Below are 10,005 nucleotides of genomic sequence, written 5' to 3' on the forward strand. Positions count from 1 at the left end.
CTGCGATGGGATCTGAATTAAGGTTATTCCAAACGCAAAAGAAAAATAGAAAACCCCCTTGATAATTCACTCGACAAATGTTTCCATGTTGCAGAGCTTTCTTCATTTACAAAGAAAATACTACGTATTGACTAGACAACTAGCATCTCTGGGGAACTTTAAGTCCTTCCGAGAGGTGTGTGTTCCCAACAGACCACACAACGAGTGGAAAAAAACAGATTGAAAACTTGCTGTGCAGAAGGGGTTTTAGCGGGTTTTAATTGCTTTTACTGTGTCACACATATCTTAAGTATGAAACTAGTTAACAAGTCAAAATTTAGTTGCTGTCAAGGGACAGTTTAAAAAAGAAAACCCAAAATTTTATCCCTTCAATTCCCAAGTCAACTTAAATGTGCATCTTCCCCTTCTACAGCATGCTTCCAGAACTCAATGCAGTACAGAAATTCCTCCTTTACATTGAGCTTTGCCCCCATTATCAAACACATCTGTCCTTTATAAATTGTATATCAATTTCAGATGACAATTGGGACGAAGCAGATCAATGCCCCACAAGTAGGAAAAATACAGACACCAATCTTGCCAAGCCTGGTAATTTATACGACATGACAACTCGTCTCTCCTTTTTCCTCCCTGCGAGGTTGTTTGTCTTACAGGCAGTGCTGCAAGAGGATACCGCAGAGCTGTTCCCTATCCCATCCGTGATGCTATTTATACTCCTTTTCTCCCCCAAGCTTTATCAGCAGCACATGCAGGGAACAAACTACTGCCCCAAAACCACACCCCAGCCACAGAGCAGGAATTTTCAAGAGAAAAAGTGTTTCTGTAGATTGAAGGCTATTTTTTTTTTTTTTAACGTTAACCTTGAAGGTGGTGTAGCACTCCAGAGCTGGGGATGCAATGTGTTAGTAACTGAAGGACAAAGCCAAGGCATTGATGGGAGCAAGTAGCAGAGAGAAAGCAAAGGACAGCAAGGGGCAGAATGAATTTCTGGAAGGGGAACAGTTTTTATGGATAATTTAAGTATAAATACAGTTGGGATTTTTTTTTTCCCCTCCAGGGGACACAAGTGGGAAGTTTACGAGGGTGTGAGTGAACAGCGTATGCTATAAACTCTTGAAATAAAGCAGAATATCCAATTCAGTATTTGCTCTTCCCAACAACCACCGTTAGCACAACAGGCTGAGAAGAGCACTTAGGAACTGAAGTGTACTTAAATAATTACTTGTTTAAAAAAAAAATTACTATTTGTGAAGCTACCACTTCTAGAACCATCCTACTGAGGATTAAGACCTAAAATATTATGTTACCATCTCAGATGGTATAAGTTCCTACACCAAATAATTAAAAAAAAAAAAAGACAGTGAAGTCCACATGCAGCTTGCTGTTACCAGCAATTTGGTTCACTGTCTGTTGCAATCGTAATCGGTCAACATACTTCTCAAAATCCCATTACTGCTCCTGGAATGGATGCCAAATCCACGCAATGGTGGGTACAAACCACATGAACATCCTCCCCCACACCCTGTGGTCTCCACTTTTCCAGGGCATTGTCAGCTCCTCGTGGTATCGCAGCACTTGGGCGAGCTTCCCCTTACTCCCAGAGGATTAAAAACCTCTCAGCTCACCTCCCACCTGCATTACAGTATTTACAGACATAGCGTGTGCTACGGCAATAGGGAGCATGCAGATTTATTCCAGATCCATATTTCCGCTTCGTCACAAGCGTGTGCAGGGGATTCATCCCCAGTGTTAACAGAACCTCAAGTGAAATAATTTACGTAAGGGAGCTCGCTTCAGCCTGAAGTTGTGGAACTTCTGGCGCCTTTGCATATGGAAAAAACCCTTTATGACACTTGAATCTGGCTGAGTGTTTACAGAAGTGACACACGCTGCAGTGGATCGCTGCTCTACGTCTGCCAGGTGAACCTTACTTAAAATACGCATCAAGGTTTAAACACAGTTTACTTCTTGCCTCATTAATGAGTTCAAGTGAAAGAGTTGGACGGCAAGACAGAAGCCTGGTTAAAGCAGACTGGAACATGGCAGGTCCTGTCAAATTCCAATTGTACAGACTTGTTAGTTTTTTTGGAACACAGGGATTGCCTAAACAAGACTCCACCTCTTGTTAGTACAATAACTTTTATTTGACATCTACAAGATAACGATCTTGTAGTTTTTTTTGGACAGGTTTATACAATCTCAATTTTTCAATAGTGCAACCTGTGCAAGCAAGAAATGACAAACATTGTCCTTCACTTTCTTATAAACATCTACTATTATAGGCAAAACAAAACTTACCCATATTATAGATAAGTGACTATTCACATTTGTACATTACAATTTCTTTTAAACAGCTCCAGATAAACTCTACAATGTCTTACAACATATTAAACAGTATTCAAGTTACTGGGTAACAGAAACAGCACATACAGCGGAACCCTCAAGTGTTTCCCATTCTCTAATTTACAGCTCAAGTAAGGTTTCATCTTACAAGTGACAAATTAAATTACATTAATGAAGTAAAAAATATAAGATTGTATGCGAGATGGAAGTGAATTTGCACTTAAGTTTCCATAACCACCTCAGATTAAGGAAATGCTTCAATTTAAGGAAAACAGGCATCCAGCCATCTTTGCAGTACACATTAGGAATACCATTAATACATTAAAAATTAACTAATTTTAATTTAAGATGTTTATCACAAAAAAGAACATGTTGTAGACTCAAATATATAACCCCCAGGAGAGAACCAGAAAAAAATGCAACACCTGGGTATAAACACTATAAAAATGCAATAACCAATGCTGTACAACTAAGATTGTGTTTCTCTCTGAAGTTCTGTCTTGTGTGTTTATCCTGTCCATGCCCGTTTCCAAAGACATGCACTGTCAAACAGAAACTGGGAAGGAACCTGAATGCATGATGTGCAACCTCTAGGTTTCATGCTTTTATAAACTCATAAATTGAAGAGAAAAACCCAATATATATTTTCTATATATATACTCAATACATGCATTCGAGGATATCTCCCACAGCAATGGCATTGATGCACTGCGTTAAACCCTGAGCACTGTATGACAAGATAAAAATAAAGCCTGCTTGGGGATTTTCAAGCATTTTCAAACAAATTGTGGTTTGTAGCTTAAAAGGCCAAAAGTAAAAGCAAACAGGAAGCACTACAGAGAGCATAAGGAAAGACAGATGCACCACCATAAACAACTGCTGGCTTTCAGTTCTACCAACCTTTTTAGATCTCTTCATTCCCGAAGTATTTGAGAGCACACAACTGAACTGAAAAAGTTATATTTCTTTGGAATCTGTCCCTGATTTTTATGCAAGTGATATGCTTTTACAGCCTTTTCCTCAAACACCAAAGTCAACACCTGGAGTTTGTCCTCTTACGCGTTGTTGAAGTTGGTGATGCTTTGCGGGTGGTGCTGCTGCCATATCTGCTGCTGTTGTACTGCAAGCTGTTGAGACTGGTCTGACGTCGACAGGAGGTTTACAAGGGGCGATACACAATTTGCAGGAATGATCAAACCTGAAAACACCAACAAATCAATTGTTTTTCATAGGCATGCATTTAATTTGTTCATTAAAACCTCAAGCTGATGATTCCACCAAGTTTTATTCCTGTATTACCTGCTGCCACATAAAACAAGAAGCCAGCTATTTTTGCTTTTCTAGTCTCACAGAAGTTACACCATGAAAGTTTCAACATCTTAGAAAACTTACTAGAGTAGGAGCTGCCATGATATCGCACATCCACAGGAAGTACACATTTAAAAAAAATATTTCAGTCTCTGAGGTAGCTGCTATGAGGGCTTCACTATGAGGTTTAGCAACAAGAAATGACAATCATCTTGAACTCATTCTAAACTATTGATAACACATGACTTTCAGGAGCTCAAAACCCATGAAAACAACCATTTCAAGGGCTTACTGTTCTTTGCCAGAAATGGGGAAAAAGTGGAGCCCTTATGGTTTCAGAGGTGGCTTGGTTGGAACAGGCCAAATGTGACAGGCTTGTTCCTAGTAAATCAAAAGACCTGAGAGAGTAAGTGTTCCAAAGTTTGTCTGAAAAGAAATTTTCTCCTTTTTTAACCTGACTCAAAACAGTGTTCATACTACAAATACAGATTTCAACAGCTTTACTGGTGCCCCTCCCCAACATACACACTGATGAGCCTTTTCTCTTGTAAGCATCTATATAAGGTCTCCTACTCGATTCAACACGAAGTGACTTGTAAGTTGCAATCACTTTCTACTCCTAGATGGAAACAGAGGAGCAGACAAGCCACTTACCCACAATCCTCTGCCCATCTTCTGTTCTTAGACGAACTATTTGCATTTTCACGTTTGTACCACTCACAGAGGCTAGAACGCCTTCTACTTTTGTCCAGACGCTCAATACTGAACCACACAAGACATAGTAAGTTCGACAGCGGAGTCCCACTTCACAAACTAATCCCAAGCCAGCCTTCTTACAATTGCCTCTCCTATAGTACAGAAGAAAAAAAAAAACTTTTGAAAGAGTTCTGCAAACAGAAAGTATCCAACTCAATTAAAAATAAGGCTTGAACTTATCTAAGATGTATTCAGAGTTGAGCAAGGGCTGCAGGTACACAGTAAGGGAAGCGTGCCTCTAATGGTAAAGCTTTGAAAAGCACTGGCCTATCTAGGACCACATCTTCAAAATGTACAAACAGAGCTTTAACTCAAAGATATCACTCATTAACACCACCTGAGAACCAGAATATGTTACATATGAAACTGGTATCTGATCAGCGTATTTCAGAACCTCCAATATTAATCTGAAACCTCTACCAGTTACGCTGTTCCTCAGGAATTAAGATCAGCTGCTGAGATCAGACACAGAAGAGGCAGCACAGGAACAGCTGTTTCCGACATCTATCTCAAATATAAATATTTTTCCTCTCAAATAAATTTGAGCTATCCTACCACAGTAATAGATCAGATCAAGACACTTAAAGCACAAGCTGCTCGTGGGTCATCACACTTCTACTGGAGTGCAATTTATATGTTAGCATTCATTTAATATATGAGGTTGGGTCCTTTGAGTGGTCATAGGACAGTTTTTCTAAAGCAAGACTTCACATGAGTAACAGAAGAGCAGAAGTAGTGATAACCCAGTTTCCCTCAACAGTTTAAGTTAAAGCACCATCTCTGTGCATACAAACTAGTACTAACCAGTAAGCATGGGTGCAGGTATCCGCAGAAGAATTGTATTGCTCTAACCAGTGTGGCAGAGCATCTTCAGAAGGTACCTGGAAGAGTCAAAGTAGGAATAAAGTATAACACATCAAGACTCTCACAGAACAAAAGCAATTTGGTCATTACTATGAGAAAAGAGGGAGCACCACCAACATTCTAATGGTGAAGAGAGGTTCATTATCCTGTAATTTCAGGCTGTTCAATGGAAATGCCATCCCAAAGGAAGAGCAAAATGCCCAAATATAGCAGAATCTCCGAACAAGAACAGCAGAACCTCGGAGCTTTTCCAGTAATCAACCTGATCTCAGAGTTTCCTCAAGTTTTTACACATCCAACACCATAAAATTGTTTTAAGAGAAGCACTACATGTCTCACCAGCCTCTATACAAAAATAGTCCATTACAGTATTTAAAACACCATCAGCAAACAACTGAAGCTTCAGAATAATTGCTTAGAATACACTGTACACAGCTGCTTATTTAAGAGCATGATTGTACACTTTACACAGAAGCCAGACTTTTCCTCACTAGACCCTAAAAAACCTTGTTTTATATTACCACACCACAGATTATTTCTATTCAGAAAGCTTTGGATATAAAGTGCAGAAACCATGCAGACCCACTTAAAAAGACCCAAATACAAGCTCTGCTCTGGAAAATAAGCCTAGTTTTTGACTCGCCAGACTTATACACAAATATGAGAAAAAGAAAGTCCTTATATTTCTTTTCAAATTTTTCTAAGTTTAGAACTAGAATAAAATTTTAATAGTTACCTTCTTGTATTTCTTTTTCAGGTCTGCACATGTTTCTAGTTTGAGTTGTTTCCCAGTATTTGGTCTGTACACTAAAAAAAGCTTCTTTTTAGGATTCACTTCTTTTACTAGAATAGCCGTTTTCTTGTTATTTCTTATCTGTAAAAAAAACCAAAACCCAAAAAAATCAAACATCAAACAAAAAACGTTGTAAGTTTAAACATGCTGACAGTATGTACCTTAAGTGATTCCATACTGTCTTCTTTACAGAGTAACAGCGTGTGTATGTGCAGTAAGACGACCAGTAATAAGGATGCCTTTAGAAGGCAGTACCACTGATCTATATTAACCTCACAACTTTTCCTTACAGTGAAAGCATCTGGTTTCTTGAGGCAGGTTTAAGTAAGAGCCATTAATCTGGGCTCACTCTCCTGTCAGAAAATATCCTGAGCAGCTAAAAAGGCATGCTTCAAACTTAGAGTCAGAAACAAACTTAACATAAATGTTAACCTACGACTGGAAGCATTTTGCAAAACTGAACAGTAATTAATTTGAACATTTTTCAGAGGAGACAGCGTATTTCGTTAGCCCCCCAAAAACTTCTCTGAACATAATCCAAGAGACAAAGAATCTCACCTGTAGTGATAAATAAAATCCATCATCTGGACCCGTCTGTTCTGCCCAGATCTTAGTTGCTTCGTCCCAAGACATTCCTCTCTCTACGCTGATCTGGAAGAGAGCCACGCAGGGGTATGTTAATGGGAACAGGCTTGAAAACAGTCACAGACATAGGAACTAAGGAACGCGAGAACCAAATACTGCCCAATGAAAGGCCTGGAACCTCCCCTCCCTCAGCGCACACTTAGCCCATTGCCATATTTTAAAAACTTATTGGCAAGTTTTATTAGTTCATTCAAAGAAGATACAGAATTAACTTACTGTGTACAGTTCTACATGTCCAGAGGTAGAATATCCAGGAGTTAAAAACTTCTTAACATCAGCCTTCCTTACTTTCTCATCCCCAGAGCCCAAATCTTAAAAGGAAAGGATAGAGTTATTCTGTCTCTCTGTTCTTACTTAAGTACAAAAGTACTGAGAAATTGATCTACTCACCTAAGATGCCCATATCGTATCTTCCATTCTTTTTAGCATTTTGAATAACTGCATTTAACGTGTCAGAGAAGTACTGGAATAAAGCATTCTGCTGATGTACTTCCATACCAAGAATTCTGTTCAGAAATTTCCCTATATTGTTATAATCTTAAAAAAGAATAAGAAATACATGTATTAGGTCAACAAAGATTAACTTTGATGACAACAAGCTCTCAATCAGTATTAAGAGTCTCAAAAAGACTATTTAGATCCATTCCTTCAGAACTAAGGAAAACATTCTGAAGTTCTCCCAAAAAAAACCAAACAAACCCAAAACAAAACAAAAAAATCACTTTTTAGATAGTGGATTCCTAGCAACAGAACTGAAGTTGTAACTATCACGAGATATGATGTTCCCAGTGACATTCTAAAGATACACCAAACACACAAATACCTTTATCAAGCGTTAGTATTCCAGATCTGTCTTCGACATTTATCAGGCCTACACCAATCAATCCCTGACGAACATCTAGGAAAAATAAAGAAGTTAAATCAGAGCTGTGTTGCCATGTGAAAACAATCCAATGAAGTAACAGCTTGTTTAGCATTCTTGTTTCAGGATCCAATTCCAAAACTTCTGACACCCCTCAGATACATTACTTGCAACTTTTACCTTCTACATCAACAAGCAAGACAGAACTTTGCCTTCTGTCCTTCCAGGAAGCACAAGCAGGGAGAACTACTAATAGCATTATACACGAGCCCACAGGAGAATGAGATGTTGCAACAGATAGCACAGAGTTAAAAGAACTGTATGTAATACTTTGGCCAAACAGATATAGAATGTGCCTTGAGAGTTCATGCATCTTGTTTCATATGTGAACATCAACATTCAAGCACCATGCACAAGATTAACATCCAGTGTGAGCCTACCTGGGCCAGCTGATTGGTTTAAATAGTAACAATGTCTTCTTAACTCTAAAATTATTTGCATTTTCTGCATACTGGAGAACAACCAAAAGGTAGCTATTAGAGCCAGTGGATTATACTTGCCTTTGAAGAAGTCTCCAGGAAAATCAGGAGGCGGCGAGACCATTGGGGAGTCCAAGTTCACAATGGATTTCATAACAATCTCTAAAGCATTTCTGCCATACTGCATAAGAAAAAAAGTTGCTCTAACAAGTGATCCAGTGTTTGTGCCTCAGCCTCAAGCACACATGGTTTAACAAGCATTTGTAATTCACAAGAGAAGGTTTTTCTCTACACTAGTAAAGGGAACTGGTTATTCGCTTTTCAATTACTAACGACACTACATGAACAGCCCAGTCTTATTTCTAATTAGAATTGCCAAATTCATCTTTCAGTTGTGACTGAAAGGACACACACCATTTACTTAAGAACTGGATTGTTAGCAAATACAGGAAAGTAATTCACACACATATTTGTGTTCCACGTGGCTTTGCAAACAGAATTAAGAGTGTTTACTGGCTACCTCAGAAAGAGGCCTCCTATCAGACAGTACTACAGCTAAAACACTTTAGAAGAGATGGAAGAAATCCTTCCTCAACAGGTAATTTGTGGAATAAGCACCACAGAATGAGCTTTCAAATAGAAATAGAACTGTCACCTTGTTGTCAAAATTGAATCTGCTGAGGTCTCGAGTTTCTGTAGCCCGTCTGTCACCATGGGTGAGGGCTCCCTGTTAAGACACACCTTTGTAATTAAACCAAATTTTAAGAAAAAGAAATCTAAGCTGTACTTTCTCAAACAAAGGATCAGACTTCTTGAAACAATCTTACCAAGCTCTCCAGTCTTTTTGCAACTATAGATGCAAATCTTTGCTCTCCCGCCAATTCAGAAATCAGGAACACGTACTCTGGAGCAGTCACTTGGTTGGATCTGTGAGTTCTTCCTGGATAATTAAGTAGAAGCACATATGTTAAATAAATCCCACTTCACTGAACATTTCTAATATGCTATGAGTTGTGAAGAATAAAGAAATAAAGCTAGAACTTAATACTGCTCAAAATTAGTTTCTGCTGTAACACAGGCAGTACAAGGTAGTATAAAAATGCTCTAGAGTCGCAGCAACTTTCATAAAGACACTTGATACATGAAATACTAAGCTGCAGTGTAAGTTTGTTTGATAGATTTCTTTCAAAACTTCCAAGAGTATTATTATCTGTGTCTACAGACAAAGCTAATTCTGTTCACGGGTAAAGACTGGAAGGGTCCGTAAGAGGTTGCTCAGTCAATCTTATTTCCCATCAATTAGCAGTAAATTCAGTTAGCATTACTGAGTTTCCTAGGGGAAGGACACAAAAGCTATTTACCAAACTGCTGTATTGCTCTGTCCGCACTCCACGGCAACTCCAGAGTCATGTGAACTCTCCGTCTCTGATTCTTAGCTCTGCGGTCTGCTTGCAAGGATATACCAGAGCTGGCAGCCTCTGAGATTATGGCAATATTCTTTAAGAAAGGAGTTGTTAGTTAGCAATACATCCAAGATCAAATTTTAGTTTCCAGTTTCTAAAAAAATTTAATTTTACAATTAATACTGACATGGACCTGGAATCACTGTTATTTGGTCTTCCTATGACAAGAAGGGGGGAAGAGGGGAGAAAAAGTATGTTTCTCTTTATCTGAGTTAGAAACACTAATGAATTTTTTTTTAGTGAAAAAAGTGGTTTTCACTTTACTTTTCAGCAACACTTTTCTGTGCAAAGGAAGAAAAGAATTATGTTGCAGTTTGGCCATTCCAAAGGGCAGGTTTCTCTGATGTTTGCCTGCACTTCAGAAAGAAAGGAGAGGACACAGGGAGACTTGCTCTGATGGCAAGCAACAGAATACAAAAAGTTGCCGCTAATACTGTATAAGGAAGAGGATAGGGCTATTCTAGTGTGTGAATGCATTTGCCTGGAAAGAGT

At 38.7% G+C, this 10,005-nt stretch overlaps 1 protein-coding gene across 1 annotated transcript in view; it reads right to left on the reverse strand.

Annotated features, from left to right (window-relative positions):
* Window positions 1–2,122: 2,122 nt before the first annotated feature.
* The window catches only part of SBNO1 (strawberry notch homolog 1 (Drosophila)), a 25,737-nt gene continuing 17,854 nt past the window's right edge, over window positions 2,123–10,005 (reverse strand). The window contains exons 20-31 of the mRNA XM_010072921.1: window positions 9,412–9,547; window positions 8,878–8,990; window positions 8,706–8,777; window positions 8,132–8,231; window positions 7,533–7,607; window positions 7,100–7,246; window positions 6,926–7,020; window positions 6,623–6,715; window positions 6,008–6,145; window positions 5,212–5,288; window positions 4,306–4,499; window positions 2,123–3,541 (exon numbers count right to left, since the gene is read on the reverse strand). Of these exons, the coding sequence (XP_010071223.1) occupies window positions 3,399–3,541; window positions 4,306–4,499; window positions 5,212–5,288; window positions 6,008–6,145; window positions 6,623–6,715; window positions 6,926–7,020; window positions 7,100–7,246; window positions 7,533–7,607; window positions 8,132–8,231; window positions 8,706–8,777; window positions 8,878–8,990; window positions 9,412–9,547 (1,383 nt within the window). The 3' untranslated portion in view covers window positions 2,123–3,398. The remainder of the gene's footprint in view (window positions 3,542–4,305; window positions 4,500–5,211; window positions 5,289–6,007; window positions 6,146–6,622; window positions 6,716–6,925; window positions 7,021–7,099; window positions 7,247–7,532; window positions 7,608–8,131; window positions 8,232–8,705; window positions 8,778–8,877; window positions 8,991–9,411; window positions 9,548–10,005) is intronic.

The sequence above is a fragment of the Pterocles gutturalis genome, unplaced genomic scaffold (genome assembly GCF_000699245.1).
Source record: "Pterocles gutturalis isolate BGI_N339 unplaced genomic scaffold, ASM69924v1 scaffold43092, whole genome shotgun sequence".
Classification (NCBI taxonomy): domain Eukaryota; kingdom Metazoa; phylum Chordata; class Aves; order Pterocliformes; family Pteroclidae; genus Pterocles; species Pterocles gutturalis.